This window comes from Gossypium arboreum, chromosome 7, assembly GCF_025698485.1.
Source record: "Gossypium arboreum isolate Shixiya-1 chromosome 7, ASM2569848v2, whole genome shotgun sequence".
Classification (NCBI taxonomy): domain Eukaryota; kingdom Viridiplantae; phylum Streptophyta; class Magnoliopsida; order Malvales; family Malvaceae; genus Gossypium; species Gossypium arboreum.
In genome coordinates, this window is record NC_069076.1 from 1,197,194 (window position 1) to 1,216,069 (window position 18,876).

At 34.2% G+C, this 18,876-nt stretch overlaps 1 protein-coding gene across 10 annotated transcripts; it reads right to left on the minus strand.

Moving 5' to 3' along the window:
• Positions 1-2,025: 2,025 nt before the first annotated feature.
• LOC128295482 (uncharacterized) lies at positions 2,026-18,231 on the minus strand. Of its 10 annotated transcripts, none has more exons than XR_008285919.1 (6): positions 17,976-18,231; positions 17,804-17,856; positions 17,106-17,303; positions 16,912-17,015; positions 16,698-16,748; positions 16,006-16,617 (listed from the first exon to the last, which is right to left on the minus strand). XR_008285919.1 is itself a non-coding variant. In XM_053031092.1 (3 exons), exons 1-3 carry the CDS (start codon positions 17,967-17,969, stop codon positions 16,414-16,416), a joined length of 321 nt encoding a protein of 106 aa, XP_052887052.1. In that variant the 5' UTR covers positions 17,970-18,231; the 3' UTR covers positions 16,006-16,413. The 10 variants fall into 10 exon arrangements, 1 of the variants encoding a protein (XP_052887052.1); XR_008285913.1 differs by lacking the exon at positions 17,804-17,856 and having other exon boundaries at positions 16,006-16,215; positions 16,308-16,469; positions 17,904-18,231; XR_008285914.1 differs by having other exon boundaries at positions 16,006-16,215; positions 16,308-16,462; positions 17,804-18,231.
• Between the last annotated feature and the right edge of the window lie 645 nt (positions 18,232-18,876).

The following is an 18,876-nucleotide window of genomic DNA, read 5'->3' on the forward strand; positions in this document are numbered from 1 at the left end:
TCCAAGAATATCATGAGAGTATTCTAGATCCAACAGAATGATCTCAAGATTATCCTTGGTACTACAACCTTAATTAAACCTTAATAAGAACTTCTTATTGGATTTCTTTAACTGTCAAATGAAGAATATCTCTATTTTGCCTTTGGAGAGCTTGATTGACTGCAACTTGGAGAGGATCCGGAAGAGATGAAAGAATTATTGGCTTCAGATTTGAATTGAGACCTAAAGCACAAAATAATTTAATTATTATTTTAAAATGCTTTACTAGATCTCTTATGCCATATGATCAACATTTTTTTTTTGTAAAACTCTCTTTTTTTAGAGTTAAAAGATCATCTGGATTGTCCACAAAATGATGATGAATGATTCGTATTGGTTGGACAAGGTCTTGAAGAACCAAAAATTACATTTGATCTTGTTGGCTAATTAAATTCCACCAATCTCGCAACATTTCAGCAAATCTGGATACGAACTCCATAAGGATATTGTAATTGCTTTCTTTAGTAAGCTTGCAAGTCTCAAGCCAGAAATGGAATTCTTGAATTCTTCTGGCCAGTTTTCTTGTAGAATATCATCAAAAGTAAATGTGGTTCTACCAATAGGAGTTTTCTGTGTAGGACAGTATTATGATGAAGATGATTCTGCTGCTTCTGGCATATCTTCATCATCTGATTGTTCCATATTTGATTGGGTTTGTAAAACTTTTGAAAAGCTTTCTTCCTCTGATTGACTTTCTGATGATGGGTCTGATGATGAACTCAAATCTGAACAATCAGTGTCAGTGTCTGATTGTTGCTCCTGGAGCTGTAAAGTTGAAATCTTTGGGATTACTGATTTTTTACAAAAATTTGTCAAAGGATTTTGATTCTAGTTTTGTTGGATCATCAGAGACTTAGAAACTTGTTTTGGAGGAGGTGATTTTGGTGGAGATTTGTCTATTATTGGCCTTTTTCCAAGTCTAATTTCTTTTTGATGGGCTTCTTCTTTTTCAACTACTTCAGTTTCCTCAGTAGCTTTTTTCTTATTTTTCTTTTCAGCTTCTTTTTTTTTATTTTTCAGAAATATTTCATAAGTAATGGGTTTAGTTCGTTCTGGAAATTTTGGAAAGGTGATATGAACAGTGTAACGCCCCCACGCCCGAAACCGTCATCGGAGTCAAGCTTGAGGTGTTACTAAACTTATCTTACCTTTTAAACAACTCTAAATCACTTATTTTAATTTTCGGAATAAACTGTTTTCTGCGTCATGGTTGCTTAAAAATTCATTTCTCGAGTTTCAAAACTCGAAATTAAGATCCGTAAATTTTTCCTGAAACTAGACTCATATATCTATCTATTAATTTTTTTCTAGAATTTTTTACTTATCCAATTAGTACAGTTTATTAGTTAAAGTTATCCCCATTTCAGAATTCGACTACACTAGCCTCTACTTACTACGAGCCACTTTTCTCTCTGTAAAAAATTCATATGACTATACCGCTTGTTTCCATTAAAATTAGATTCAATAAGGATTCTAAACATATAAAGTACACCACCTAATTATTTTTGTAAAATTTATGGTGAATTTCTAAAGTTGGAACAGGGATCCAGAAATTGCTCGCCCTATTTCACTAAAACCCGGATATCTTATAAAATACAAAACCTTTACTGCTTTTGATTATTCCATATGAAAATAGACACAATGAGCTTTAATTTCATATATTATCACCATCAACCCATGTCTCTACAATTTCTTGTGATTTTTCAAAATCACGTTATTTCCGATACTTGAATCTGTTTTTAAGTTACTTTCACATTTTCATAGTTTTCATGTGATAGTTACTACTTAATCATACATACTATTAAACATGTATATCATAAGCCATTCTATTAGTTAATCACTAGAAAGTATTTACACGTCATTCATTGATCATATCATATTAAAAGAAACCAAGTTCCTATACATGCCATACACAAAACGTAAACGCTTAACTATACCAATGTGGTTTCTTCGATAGTGTGATCGGTCTCCGACGCTTCCTTCGATCCCGAGTGGCTTGATAAAAACTATAAGAAAAATAAAATAAAGAGAGTAAGCACTAGGCTTAGTAAGCTTACAAGCAAATAAATTACAACATTCAACATGTTGAATAAATATACATAATGTCACCTAGCCTCATAAACTTCCTTTACTTCTCATTTTCTACCTTCTTCTTTACTCACTTACCTTCTTTCTTACCTGACCTTTCACTATTCATAAATATAATCTACCTTCCCTTTTTGCTGATAATTCACTGTAATTTAACGTGTACAATGACCCGTTGAACCACTCGGAATACTAAGAATAGGGTCGTTCCTGTCTATCAATATTCTGCTAATGCCATGTCTTCGACATGGACTTACATGAATTATTCCTGTCTCCAATGCCATATATATATATATATATATATATATATATATATATATATTATGGGCTTACATGGCTCATTCCTGTCTCCAAAGCCATATATCTGATATGGACTTACATGGCTCATTTTGTCTCATCTCTGTCCTGTCAACCCCAATATCCTAACATTCCTAAGGTTCAAACGGGCTTCGATGCTTTTTCTCTCATTTCGCGCTTTAATTCGACTTTAAATATTCTCATAACATAAATATATAAATGATGGAAATTGACAATAATAATGTAAATAAAAGAATATTGCATTTATTTACTGTAAACTTACCTTGATACAAAATGTGACTAAACCTTACAATTTAGTCCTTTACTTTTTCTTTTCCTCGTTCTTCTTTGGATTCTTGATCTATAATATAAAATATTTCTACTCATTAGCATTTATTTGATTTCTATTTCATTTCACAATTTATGCTGTTCAAATTTTGAAATTGCACTTTTACCCCAAAATTTACAGTTTTTTACAATTTAGTCCCTGCTCAATTCACCCATCAATTGAACTAATTTTTTTCTAAATTAACACTTTTATTTTATCATTATAAACTATTTCACAGCCTTTGATATTCTGAATTTCAACACCAACATCTAATTCACAATTTTGCTCACAATTAGGTCCTAAATACCATTTTCTATCAAAATGACTTAATAAAACAACCTTAATATGAAATTAGAACTTCAATTTCATAATAATTCATCATAAACTACCCTTACTCAGCCAGGGTAACTTCCAATTTCACCCACCAAATCAAAAACTAATGAATTGCATGATTGGACCTAATTGTAAAAGTCACAAAAACATAAAAATTACTAAGAAATAGTAAAAATTGAACTTACATGGTGAAAAAATATGAAAAACCAGCATAGGAGACCTGTTATGGCGTTTCTGGCTGAGAAAGATGAAGAAATGTCTAGATTTTCAATTACATCATTTTTTTAACTATTTACTTTTATGCTAATTCCAATTTTGTCCCTTGTTCACATTGTTTTCTTGCTTATTTCATACCCAAACCGTCCAGCCATTAACCTTTGGGTCTAATTGCTCTTTAAATCCATCTTTTTAAATACTTAAGCTATTTACTCACAATTTAACAAATTTTGAGCTATTTTCGCTTTAGTCCTTTTAATTAATTAGCTATCCAAACATCAAAATTTTCTAACTAAACTTTAATACTAACTCAATGACACTTCATAAATATTTATAAAAATATTTATAGCTCGATTTTCAAATTCGACGTCTCGATACCTCGTTTTTGACCCGTCTGACCTAATAAATTATTTTAATTCACTAATTTCACCATTTCACAAATTCTTCTAAATTCTTACTTGACTCATAAATATTAAGTTACTATCTTGTTCAATCTTATTTGTCCGATTTAGTGATCTCAAATCACCATTTTTGACACCATTGAAAATTAGGCCGTTACATTCTACCTCGGATTTGTGGTTTCGTAACCACTGTTCCGTTTAGGCCCTATTTCGGGATGTTACAAACAGCTTCAGCTGGAAGAGTATTTTTCTGATGAATTGAGGGAAACAACTCTACTGTTTCTAATCGTGGAGTTGATGCTGGAATTTTGGCCATTTCTTGTAGTACTTTGATTTGTTCTTTGAGATTTTGGATTTCATTTTATCTTGGCATTAAATGAGAAAAGAAATATTGTCCTAGGGCAGCTGGTTCTTTCGTTACAGTATCCAATCTTTTTTGCAAAAGACTACTAAGGTCTTTTACCATTTTTGTATTATCATCAACTTTGGCTTCAACAACATATATCTTCGAATTAATTCTTTTCAATGTATGATTCTAAGCCGAAGCATTTTTAGTTTGATAGTTGATAGTGGCTTCTGCAGCACTTATTTTTGCAGGTGCACCAGAAATGTCGGTTTGGATCTTGGAAGGGATCTTAGGTACATAAGTACAATTCTTTTCAGTCAATTCTTCAAAAGGTGGAAATTCTTTGTTATATGATGTTTCTAAGGAAGATTGTAACATACATACGACAAGAACAACATGAATTATTTTTGTTCAAGCAAAGGATATTTCTAAACCCATTTACTAATCTTTTTGTAACATGGCTTGGGAAAAGGTTTTTGTTTTCTTTGAGAAGAAGAATTTTGCGAAGAATGATGTTTTGGAGTACGAGGAAGTTTATAAATATCTGAAATTTTTTCTTGGACTGGTGATGGTAATTTAGCTGAATAATCCACAAGGTAAACAAATTTACCATTATCTTCACCAAATAGTCCAATATTTGGGTCTCCTTCCATCCATCTTCTATAAAATTCTGACTGAGTGGATTTTTTCTTATTTTTCTTTTTCCCCGATTTTTAAGCTGAGTGATCCATACTATCAATCCATGCACCGAATCTATCATCAGCACATAACTCACATGAACAATTCAAAGCCCAAGGACAGTGTCCAGTATTCTCATATTCAAACATGTACAAAGGTTTTCCATCAGTAAACAAACTCTGTACTAGATTTCTTTTTGGACCAGGTTCACAAAGATCACAACAACATTCTAGATCTTCATTATCATGACTCACCGTTAGGTTTCCTATGGGTTGCATCATCAATTATGTGGGAAAGATAAAAGGGCCTTTGGGGCTGTGAAGATTACTATGATCAAATTTTATTTACGTGGTTCTATCTCCCTTAGATATAATCTGACTTTTAGTAGACTGGATGGACTGACTATGCTCATAGAGCTGTTCATAGTTAGTGACCCATTTTTTTAGTAGAAGTTTGATGAGTTCCTTCTTAGGGATTTGTCTAGGAACATGAACACAATGAGGTTGATCATTGGTGTTGACAGTGATTAAAAGAGAGTCTCATGTACCATGTCGTGAGACATTAAAAACATAGTCTTATACCTTATAGAGAATCTGATAGTGTAAGATAGCCAATATTGCAGATGGCACTTTAAATGCTCCAACAATTTGAATTTAAACTTTGAGAGCTGTAAACAGATTTGAATCTGCTAGTGCTATAGTAAAATTTGGGAAAAGAGTAACCATGACAAGACCAGAGTTTAAGGTGGCTTCAATAGTAGCAATGCAAGCATGCTAGTATTCTAAATATCTAGAATCTAGCAGAGCAATTTTTACTACAACAGGCTTGCTTTCTGCACCATGGTAGTTTAGTGCTAGTTGGATTGCTCCAAAATGGATATGGAAGTAGCCTGCTTGTATCTATCCTCCGAGAAATTCTGATGGAATTTCAAGAGTAATAAATTGTTCAAAGGTGGAAACAGAGATAGGATAACTAATCAAACCTAGAGGCTTGAATATACTCTTTTACTTGCTTAGAAGTACTATAAATCAAAGTTTTTATAGACCTAATAGGAGAAAAAGTAGCATTTTTATAAGTAGAATAAGGATTTACAGTGTGAAGATCTGTAAGTTGAACCTTATCCTCTTCCCTAAGATAGTCTATTTCGTACAGAGAAGAAATTTTCTTAACAGAATGTGACTTTAAAAGCATACTTAGCATTGACATATAAGTTGAAGAAGTAGAAGGTCGTGACAATATTATATCAGTCATGATCAAAAGACTTCTCTCTAGATTATCCTTTCAAACAAGATCAAAATTATGAGTTTTAAGCAAAGTTGGCTCTAATACCAATACAAGATAAGATGTAAGACGGGATTCAAGACATAAGAATTGTAGCAGGTATCCTATGCCAAAAGTACAGACCATTCTTCTGAGCCATTATAGAAATATTCAAAAATTCCTTTGCCAGCTTAGCAAGGTCATTCTATTTGAAATATGGCCTCCTTCAGATGTCACTGCTCCGTGGGATACTTGGCCAATTCAGTATAAATTCTATCATAAAGAAATCTTAAAAGTCATCTAAGAATATCATGAGAGTATTCCAGATCCAACAGAATGGTTTCAAGATTATCCTTGGTACTGCAGCCAAATAAATCTTGACAAGATAAGGATTCAAGACTCTCAGTCACAACATAAAGATAAGAATGAAGATTTTGATCCAGATGTACGCTATGATGCTCTCCTGTTGGAAATCTATCAGAAAAAATAAGAAAAATAGGATCGTATCATTGATCTTAACCTCAATTAGATGAGTCCACTGACTATGATTTAAGAATGAAATCCTACTTTTATTGTTTGCTTTCAATAAAGATGTCTTGTACTGTTTTCTTTATGTAAAATATATGTACTATAAGTTTGTCTGTTTGTAAGCCTCTCCATCTATATAAGGAGAGTTATACCCTCTTGTAAGGGCAGATCAAGTTAGATCAATAAAATATCAGTATGTTTTCTATCTATGGCTTTCTAAATTCCCTGCTTTCTTTCTAGATTTCCTTCTAGACTAGATTAAGCTTATGAGTTAACTATGAGTCTATATAGAGTATGCTTTATGCTTGCCATATACATGGATCCTACACATCAGAAATATTAAACTTCAATCAAAGGTATCAATACTGTTGAGGATTAAGGAAGCTTGATTTCAGGGTTTGTAGCTAAAAGGCAGTGCTTGTTTAAATGACCGGAAAGAAGAATGGTCTATGATTTTGGCATGGCATACCTGTTACAATTCTCAAGTCCTAATCCCATCCTACATTCTCGTATTGCTACAAATCTTGATGTCCTGCCACTCTCTAAGGCTTTCACTTGTTTTTCAAGGTGGTGATTGCCATGTTCAAGACTACTGTAAGCATCTGAAAGACTCTTAAGATCAGACTCTAACTTTCCGGCCAAATTCTGGTATGTCGATGCCTTCGATTCAAATTTAGCTTTCTCTACTTTAAGCATCTCTACCCATTGTGATGGCTCCAGAAGATCTCTACAAAGTGTTTTTACTTAGACTCAGTTTGAGCCGCTGCCCGCCTTTCTCTCAGGTTGAGAATTCCCACTCCCACCTGCCCTTTCCAAATTCTCAGCCAAAGTGGCATTTCAGCCAAGAAGTTTCTAGGAATGAAAAGCGCATGGAAAATAGAAGATGAGACAGGTGAAAACTAATTAACACGAGTGTTAGAGATAGATATCATCTTCGGCAACATCTTCAATCTCTAACGTACTAGCAGCAGCGGATCTAGTTAGTAGTTTATGGGACTCAACTGACTTTACTGATGACAAAAAGAGAGCTTCTCTACATCTCATCGAACTTCAGAAAGTATGATGCAAGACCAATTTTCTAGCTTATGACATTAGTTATAGTAATAGCATCCTTTCTGCTTTCACTAGATTTATTGTAAATCACACATTCTCTCAAGATAACTACAGCCAACCCCCTAACCCACACGATTAAAGATGTATTTGAAACCAACTCCAGCAAATACGTTAACTGGGGACATGAATCTCAAAAGCATTACACTGTACTTGGGCAATTTGCTAGCCAAGTGACGAGCAGTTTCAACATAACTGGTTGAACATATGAGTAACCTGGCTTCCCATCTTTATCTTTCACGGAAGAGAACCATATGGTGCAATAGTAGCTCTGGAGCCCTGAAGGATGGAGTTGGGGCTTCAAGTTCAATTCGTAGGACCAACATAATCTCCATCAAAATTAGATTATAAAAAAATTGAGGCATGCAGTTAGTAGTTTTCTCTAGATGCAAGTGTAAAGGGGAAATAAAATGTCACAGCATACCCTTTCTTTACACCAAAAATTGTCCTTGAGAATGTGAGTAAGAACACTAGTAGCCCTGTAACAAGTTTGTACTTTAAAATATCAGAGCTAGATAATTCTCAAGCAGTATTCGACATTAAGAATGAAGAAAATCTAATACCATGCATGATGGATATCGATATTTATAAAAAAAAACTTCAGGTAAGATCATGCGATGGTCCAAATTTATGATCTCTGTATCATTCATTTTCACTAAGTTAACGATACGGAATGGAAACATGAGAACATTAGGTTACCTCAATATCACCATTGCTTTCACTCAATGCAAGACCATGTAATAGAATGATGCCATACTGATGTGGATGTTTTCATAGGAAAACAATATTAGAGAAGGAATAGGAATTAAAGTTTTAGATTTATTTAATTTCTTTAGGAATTTTAGTTTTACTTATTATATTAGGTTTTTTATTTCCTTATAAACTTTAAATTAAGAATTCTATTAGGACTTACCCTTTGTAATTAACAACCTATAAAAAGGCTGCCAATATGAAATAAAGCAAGCAGTTTATTTTTATCACAAATGTTAGTTTGGGAAGGGGGTTCAATCAAGGATGAATCTGCCTTTTGAGTAACCATAAGTCGAAGCAAGAATTCTTTCTCGTCTAGACCTATAACTAGATTCTACGCCAAGGCGCATAATAACTTGGTACCGGAGTCAATTGTCATGGGTGACGAAAAACTTTGACAGCCAAGCTGAAGGCATTCATGGAACAAATGGCTACAAGGCAACAGGCATTAGAGGAGCAGATGGCAATGCTATCTCTTTCTGTCCATAAGACAACGAAAAGGGATTCAGAAAAAAATAATGAAGAACATGGCAGTAGTGGAGGCAAGAAAAGAAATTCAAATTCGCAACATGGTGAGGGCATGGTGCCACGACACTCTAAGATGGAATTTCCCATTTATGATAGTGTTGGAGATCCTTTACGATGGTTAAAAAGATGCGAAATTTTTTTGGCAATCAACGGACCAATGAAGAAGACAAAGTAGGCTTAGCTTTATTCCATCTCTTAGGAGAGGCACAATTGTGGTTTGATCAAATCGAAGAAAAGGAGGTAAATCTGGATTGAGAGCACTTTAGAGAGTGTTGCCATGTCAGGTTTGGGCCACCTATGAGTAATAACCCCTTGAGGGAACTTGCAAACCTGAGACAAACTGGGACGGTAAAAGAATATCAACGCTAATTTCAATCGCTACTGGCTAGGACTACTGATCTTAAACCTCGACAACAAGTAAACCCTTTTACTGCCAAATTGGTAGAGGAACTTAGAATCGATATTGAGATGCAACAACTAGGAAACCTTTGAGTTGCAATGAATATGGCTCGAGCTTTGGAACGTAAGCAAAAAGTCTAATCCAAAATGTTATCTCAAACCAATCTAAATTGGTCAGCTTCCCAAAACATTAGCAGCACTTCAATTATTCTAACAACTAAGAGCTTTGCAAAAGGAGGAGGACAAACAACGAAACCAATGGGAAATAACAGCAAAATAAGTTCCTCCGCACCATTTATCAAGAGATTAACACGAGTAGAAATGGCAGAAAGAAGGGCTAAGGGATTATGTTATAATTGTGACGAGTCTTACTCCATGGGACACAGATGTAAAAGCCTATTTTGGATAAAAGTACTAGATATTGAATATGAACAAGATGATAAGGTAGATGATCTAGAAATTTCTTTACATGCCATTAGAGGAACTTGCAATTCATCTACTATGCAACTAACAACAAATGTGTCAGGAAAAACAGTGTTAGTTCTCGTTGATTCAAGAAGTACATATAACTTTCAACGTAAAGGTCTAGTGCCAAGATTGGGACTGAAAATACAAAAAAATCTAGGCTGCAAGTATGTATGGCAAATGAAGAACGAGTTCCTAGCATAGGCATTTGTAAATCAGTATAGTTCGTTGTAGCCAAAAATAACTTTCAAGCTAATTTTTATACAATACCATTAGAAAGGTTTAATATGATTTTGGGGGTTAAATGGTTGTGTACCATTGGTCCGATTTTATGGGATTTCAACTCCTTAACTATGCAATTTGCAGTAAACAAAAAGAAGATAATATGGAAGGGTAGCACCCAAAGGAAGTTCCACATAGTTTGATATAAGGACAGGATTTAACTAATATAGTATTGGATAAACTACTGATAGAATTTGTGCATTTATGCCAAGAACTATCTGGGTTGCCTCCTAACTGCAAATGTAACTACTGTATAACTCTTAAACCAAGAACGGGACCAATTGTAGTCAGGCCTTATCGATATCCATATTTTCAAAAGGATGAGATTGAGAAGCAGTGTAATCAAATGTTACAACAAGGAATCATTCAACCCATTAGATTACCATTCTCTTCCCCAGTACTCTTAGTAAAGAAACATGACGAGTCATGGCATTTTTGCATTGATTATCGAGAGCTTAATGCTTGCACTGTTAAAGACAAATATCCGATTCCTGTAGTGGATGAATTGTTGGACAAACTTCATAGGGCAAAACATTTTACAAAATTTGATTTACGGTAGGGATATTTTCAAATTAGAATGGCAGCTACAGATGTGGAAAAGACAACCTTTCGAACCCACTATAGACATTTTAAATTTCTTGTCATGCCATTCAGGCGTACCAATGCCCCTTCCGCATTTCAGTGTTTGATGAATGACATTTTTTGCCCTTACTTGCGTAAGTTTGTTTTGGTCTTCTTTGATGACATATTAATTTATAGCAAAACATGGACTGAACATTTGCATCATGTAAGATTAGTTTTTGAACTCTTGCGGGATAACATGTTGTTCTTAAAGAAATCCAAGTGTTTCTTTGGAGAGTGATGAGGAAGTCGAGGTTAATCACACTAAAATTAAAGATGTCACCGCAACTCCTAAAACTATCAAGGCTCTACGAGGCTTTCTTGGGCTGGTAGGATATTACAGAAAATTCATTAAGAATTATGAAGAAGTGGTTGCACTCTTAACATCTTTTCTAAAGAAAAATGCTTTCAATTGGACTATAGAAGCTGATGTTGCTTTCACCCAATTAAAAACTTCTCTTTCAACAGCCCCAGTCTTGGAATTACCCAGCTTTAAGGAGGAATTTATGGTTGAATGTGATGCTTCGAACAGCGGGTTTAGAGCCGTACTATAATAAAAAGGACACCCCACTGCCTTTTTCAGTTGCAAGATTGTAGATTGACACCTTAAGTTGGCTGCCTACGAACATGAATTAATTGGTTTGGCAAAGGCAGTGACTCTTGGCGACCCTATCTTTGGGAAAGGCACTTCCTCATCCATACTGATCACTTCAATATTAAATATTTGTTAGACCAACGACTTACGACATCCTCACAATAGCATTGGATCAGCAAGCTAATGGGGTTTGATTTCCGGTGGAGTATAAAGTAGGAAGGTTGAATAAAGCTGCAGATGTTTTATCTAGAAAATATGAAGACTTACCACACCTCATGACTGTTTCATTCCCTCAAGTTGAAATTCTTAAAGCTATCAGACAAGAAATAGAAGCTTCCCCAAAATTATCACAACTCTAGCAAAGAATTCTACAATGAGAATTAGGGTCCAATTGGGTTGCACAAGATGGGTTGATTTTCTTCAAAGGGAGGTTGTACCTCTTACATACCTTACCAATTATTCCCACTATTATTTCCTCTATACATGTTATGACACATGAAGGGGGATTGAAAACATTGCATCGTCTTCGTCAATATTTTTTTTTGAAAGGAATTGTAACTACCCAAATTTCAGTGATATTGGAATAGTGATTTGAGATCACTAAATTCGACATGTGAGTTTAAATATTAGTAAGTAAAAGTTAAATGTGGTTTTAGAAATATTTTTGAATTAGTGAAATTATGACTTAAAGGAAATTTATAGATTAAATGAGATAAAAATGAGGTATTGAGACCTTGAATTCATAAACCGAAGCATAAATATTTTTAGAAATATTTATAGAGTGTTAATAAGTTAGTATTAAAGTTTCGTTAAGAAAATTTACCATTTTGATTGTTAATTGAAGAAAAAGGACTAAATTGAATAAGATGGAAAGCTGTGGGAAATGATTAAATAGCTTAAATAATAAATAAGAGGGACTCAAAGAGTAAACTGGCCTAAAATAAAATGGGTTGGACGGTTAGGTGGGTATTAGTTGAGAAATGGTGCGAACTAAGGGTAAATTGGCTATTTAGTTAAATTTTAATAGTTAAAAATTGAATTAAATTATGAAATCTAGAATTTTCTTTATGTTTCATCATCCTCTCTAGAAAAAACACCATTGAAGGGTTTTCTTAAGCTGGTCTCTCATATTTTTACTACTTGTAAGCTCAATTCTTGATTATTTCTTGTAATTTTTGTGATTTTGAGACATTTACAACTAGGTCCACTTGTTTAATTCATTAGTTTTTGATTTCATGGGTAATTTTGAAAGTTTCCATGAATAAGTTTTGAAATTTTATGATGATTTATCATGGAATTGGGGTTTTAATTTTATTATATGATGATTTTATGAATAGATTTTTATAGGAATTGATTTTTAGGATCTAATTGTGAAAGTTGTTGGAATTAGGGTTTTGTGTTGAAATTTTGAATGTTAAATGCTTTGAGGTAGTTTATAATGTCTTGATAAAGTGTTATTTGAGAGGAATTATCTCAATTGATGAATAAATTGAGCAAGGACTAAATTGTAAAAACTAAAAAGTTTAGGGGTAACAGTGTAATTTCAAATATTAAAGGGCATAAATTATGAAGTGGAATAGATTTGAATTAGATGCTAATGAGGGAATGATTTTATAATTATAGATCAAGAAAACGAAATGAATCATGGAAAGGAAAAATTATAAGAATAGTCCTGAAAATTCTATGACTTTTGCAAATTAGCCCAAGTAAGTTCATATGGCAGAGTTCAATGTTTTGTTATTAAAATCTTATGATTTCTAAGGTATTTTATTGTAGATGAATACTACCAAATTGTATTAATTACTAAATAATGTGTAACTAAAAGTACAAATTAGATGGAACAATGGTTGTAACTAAAAGTACAAATTAGATGGAACAATGGTTTTGAGTGCTTTCATTTTTATGACTATGATGAATTGAAGGAAAAGATGTGATATGTGCTTCCATATAAGACCATAGCTAGGCTATGGCATCGGTGCAATGTGATATGTGTTTTCGCATAAGACCATAGCTGGGCTATGGCATCGGTGTGATGTGATAATGTGTTTCTGTATAAGACCATATCTGGGATATGGCATCGATATGATGTGTGATCCGTGTAAGACCATGGCTGACCTATGGCTTCGGTGTGTGTGATATGTGACTATGTGCAAGTCATGGTTTTACCATGGCAATGTGATAATGAAGCACTCAATTCCATTATTGTTCCCTAATTTGACAATGGAAGTAAACGAGAAATGGGCCCAAAGGAGTTAAATTCGTGAATAGGAACATGGAAATTATTCAAATGAGCTTGTTAATGAATTTTTGATTTACAGGATGAATTAGTTAAATTAAAAGATATATGATTGTGTACAATGTTCGGTAAGATTTATATTTTATGCCTATGAGCTTACTAAGCTTCTATAAGCTTACTTGTATATGTTATTTGTTTTGTAGATTGACTTATATACATACAGAGGACCGGATCTACATCAAGGATCACACTATCCAGATTTACTCCGGTAGATTTTATTAAACAACTTTTTGATTTATATGGCATGTATAGGGGTTGATTTGTTAATGTAATTGCATGAATGATTAAGTATATAAGCAAGTTGAATGTAATGTTTGTGTTAGATAATGAAATATACATGTTTTGGCTTGAATTGGTGGATTGGTTGGACTTTATTAGTATATAATTGCGTTTTTTTGTAAGAGGTTAGTATGGGGGTGAGAAAAGTGGTCTTAAATGGCCTATTTTCGTCCACACGGGTAGACACACGGGCATGTGTCTAGGCCGTGTATGACACACGGTAAGCCCACGGGCATTTGATATGACCGTGTTTCCTCAAGATAGTACACGGGCCAAAGACACGGTCGTGTGTCTTGGTCGTGTGAAGGACACGAGTTTCAAGTATGGTCGTGCGTCAAAATCGTGTGAAAATGGCTTAAAATCAGTTTACCACACGGCCTAATCACATGGGCGTGTGCCCAGGCCATGTGCCCCTTTGATACTTAAGAATTGCAAGTCAGAATCCCACACGGGCTGGCCACACGGCCATGGGATCCCTACGGGCTGGCCACACGGGCGTGTGCCTCTATCTTCAAGGTAAAATTTTCAAAGCTATCGGTTTTGTCTCGGACCATTTCTAAAGCATGTATTGGGCCCCGTAAGCTCATATTAGGGACTTTATTATAAAATTTGAAAAGTTTTAATCTAGAATGCAAATTTTTGACTTAGTTTTATACGAATGCTAGTGTATAAGTCCGGTAAAGTCTCGTAACCCTGTTTCGGTAATGGATACGGGTTAGGGGTGTTACAGGAATGAAGCTTGCAACCTCAGAATTTGTGCAACATTGTTTAGTATGCCAACGCCACAAATGGAAAAATTTACAGCCCGCAGGTTTACTTCAACCTTTTCCAATACCACAATATGTTTAGGTCGATATCTCTATGGATTTCGTGGAGGATCTACCCAAAGTAAAAGGGAAATCGGTACTTATGGTGGTTGTGGACATATTATTGAAGTACGCTCATTTTTTACCCTTGTCTCATCCGTTTACTGCTATATCTATTGCTACTATCTTCTTTTCAGAGGTATTTCGACTTCATGGTTTTCCAGAATCCATAGTTTCGAACAGTGATAAAGTTTTCCTCAGCCTGTTTTGGAAGGAATTATTTCGTCAAAATGATTCTAAGCTCGCTTTTTCTTCAACATACCATCCCCAATCTGATGGTCAGACAGAGGTAGTTAACCGAACAATAGAAATGTACCTACGATGCCTCTTTAGTGATCGTCCACAACAGTGGATCGATTGGGTTCCATGGGCTGAGTATTGCTACAACACCTCATATCACACTGCCCTAAGGGGCACCCCTTTCCAATTAGTATACGGTAGGGATCCACTTTGACTTCTCTCCTATTCAATTGGTTCTACAAGGATTGAAGCTGTGGATAAGGCTTTACAAGATAAGGATGCAGTTTTACAAAATACTCGGGATAGACTCTTGCAAGCTCAGCAAAGAATGAAGAACACTTATGATTTGGGGCACAAAGAGTTGAATTTTAAAGTCAGGGATTAGGTTTGGTTACGGCTTCAACAATATCGGCAATTGACGATAACTAAACAAAAGCATCACAAGTTGTTGCCAAAATATTTTGGTCCTTTTAAGGTCTTGAACAAAATAGGAACAGTGGCCTATCAGCTTGAATTACCTACAGGCAGCAGAATACATAATGTATTCCATGTTTCTTTCCTCAAAGAATACAAGGGACCTTAACCAGATGCTGTAGGAGACTTGCCCCTAGTGTATGATGGCAAGGCCTTGCCTACTTCACAAGCTATTATTAAAACTAGGCTTAATCGAGGTCAACGGGAACTATTAGTGCAATAGGCAGGATGTCCTCAAGAAGATGCCACTTGGGAACCAATTGATAGTTTTCAAGCAGCTTATCCTGAATTTGAGCTTGAGGACAAGCTCAACTTCGAGAGAGGAAGTAATGATGTGGATGTTTCCATAGGAAAACAATATCAGAGAAGGAATAGGAATTAGAGTCTTAGATTTATTTAATTTCTTTAGGAGTTTTAATTTTACTTATTATATTAGGTTTTTTATTTCCTTATAAACTTTAAATTAGGAATTCTATTAGCACTTTAAATTAGGAATTCTATTAGGACTTACCCTTTGTAATTAACAGCCTATAAAAAGGTTGCCAATATGAAATAAAGCAAGTAGTTTATTTTTATCAACAAAGGTTAGTTTGGGAAGGGGATTCAATCAAGGACGAATCTGCCTTTTGAGTAACCATAGGTCGAAGCAAGAATTCTTTCTCATCTAGACTTGTGACTAGATCCTACGCCAAGGCGCATAACACATACATACAACATAATTAAATCCAACAGAAGTTTTAGGATTTAACTGGCTCCATAGGATCAATACATTTTCTACAAGATGGTCCAACAACTTTTTCTACAATCAAGAAAACCAGAAACAAGATAATCTATCAGTGAAACAGATAGCTCTTAGGCATTCAATTCAAGCAGAAATGATTCGTAATGAACCTGAACTAGGACCGTTTTATTGGTGATCTTGTTCAAGTCTTTTTGAGGATCAGCTTCTGAACCTCCCATCATCAACAAATTAATAGTCTCCAATTCACTAATTATTTTAATTGTCTACTGGCATGTTGTTTGTTTCATGAAGAACAGCAAATGACCTGTTAGCTTGTGATATCATGGAGAAAAAACAGAAGCCACATAAGCTATAAACAATTGAATATTTAACCTTCTGTTGACTGAAACTGTAAGCACTTCCTCTTAGTTTCAAGAGTGATATTAATGGGTCAAAGCCCACAGTCTCCCTTAGTAGTACCTAAAACCCACTTAAAATCAGCAGCAGATAAACCCTCACAAAAGAGATTGGTAACGATGAAAATAAAACATGGAGTAAACCTGATTTGATGCATTACTATGAAGAAGATTGTCCAGCAGCTTGAGACAGTCCTGTTCAAGAACAATATAAGAATCACATTCTTTCATTTATAGATTGCTCCAACATATCATAGCAAATTAGGATATACAACATGCGTGAATTAGCTACACAAGCTGCCAAAAAAAAAAAAGAGAGTGGTATAACAGCAAACCAGCCAGTATAAATTCACTTAACTCGAAAAAATTAAATGAAATAAATCACGTGCACAACAACACCCCCTTCAGAACCTCCTTCCTCCTTAATAATACTAAAAATCTTTTCAAATGCACCTTCGAAGACTACAATCAAATATATTAAGCAAGGTTCAGGTGCAGCAATCAAATATTGAACGGCTGAATACAAGGGGATTAAACAAACCAAAAGTTCACCTCAGCCTCACGAGTCAAGTAAGGAGCTCTCTGATACAAAGAACTCTAACCGGCAAACTTAGTGGAAGAGCAATGCTCTCTGATTCTTGGGAAAGCAAATCAGTATTCATTAAAGCTGGCTGAACCCCGTTCGTGGGCCCTTTTGCATGATCAATTGGTGTCAAAGCACTAACAAGAGTTTCAAGGGCCTCAACGAACCTGCATGAAGGGAATGAATGGTGATCAATCTTTTTTCCAATTTCAGGAAATTCTGGATCAAAAAGGTTACTTTGTGGGATAAAGGTAAACAAGAATATTTGGTTTATGAAGAAAACAAAACTGCAATATTATTTGCCAAGAACAATCACCAGAAACTTCTTTGGTCGTGAATAGGGACTAGGGAGGTAACCAAAAAATAACAAGTTAGAAGTATAACCACAGATCATAGAGCTAGATCATCCCACTCTCAGGCTAATCACTGAGCCCTTTAATCCTTCACTAGTAAATCTAATACAATGAGAACTACAAATTCCTCCTTGAAGACCATTTGAATATAGTTTTCCTCCACAAAACAACGGTCTTAAAAATGCCACGAAAATATTCTTGATTGACAGCAAACTGCTGAATCAAAGTTCTCCAGAGGTAGCACAAGCACTAGTGAGAAACAGTATACAAGAAACAACAAGAGGAACAAATAGAATAAACATAGCATCACAAACCATTTCAACATCATCACGTTCATCCTTTAAGACACCCATGTGTACGGGAAACCCTGCAAAAAATGCAATTGCTAACCTTATTGAAAAAATAGACACATACCGTTAAAAAACTGGAGATGATCCAAGTATAGTGTAAAAAGAGAATGAAATCGGATCTGCGTTTCATGTGGACCTTGATCGTCGTTTTGTCAAGTGAAGTTCCGATTATCAAAAAGGAAAGGCTTTGAGCGAAAAAGAAAAATACACGTAAATATAGTAGAATAAGACGATGCCGTATTACTGGTCTTTTGGGCCCAACAAAGTCTTGTCATAAAAGTTGAAATGGAGTAATATTCTTAAACTTTATAGTTTTATATAATTAATGCTTAATATAACATTTGGTATTCTAACTTCGCACTTCAACTTTTTTAGTTTAATCTGACATTTCAACTTACACTTTTTTCAATTTTGTATCTAAGTATTTTAGGCTCAATTCAATATCTAAATTTGGCATTTTTTTTAATTTGGTATCTAATTTTAGGTTTAATTTGGTACCGATTTATTAAATGTTATACAAATTAAGCAAAATACTAACATTGTTTTTTTTATTATGTTACAAAAATATGATCAGTATGAGAGGAAATTTATGTTAAAAATAGGTATTGAGCTATGCTTATTAAATTAATATTAAATAAGAAAAGGAGTTTTAAAACTCAAATTAAAAGAAATTCATTATTTTCAATTAATTAAATAAATAGAATTAAAAGTAATTGAACATGTAAAATACAAAAAAATCATATCATCTGCCACATGTCAATCATATATTGATTATTTTTGCTACCTCATAAAAAATATTGTTAGTATATTAGAGTAATTTGTAAAACATTTGACAAGCTCAAACACAAAATCGAACAAAAAAAAAGATTAGGTACCAAATTAGGAGAAAGATTCAAATTCAGGTACCAAATTGAACCTCAAAAAAAAATTTAATATCAACTTAATAAAAAGTGTAAAGTTTAGGTTTCAAATTAGGAGGAAAATGTCAAATTTGGGTGCCTAATTAGACAAAAAAATTTAGGTACCAAAAAGACAAA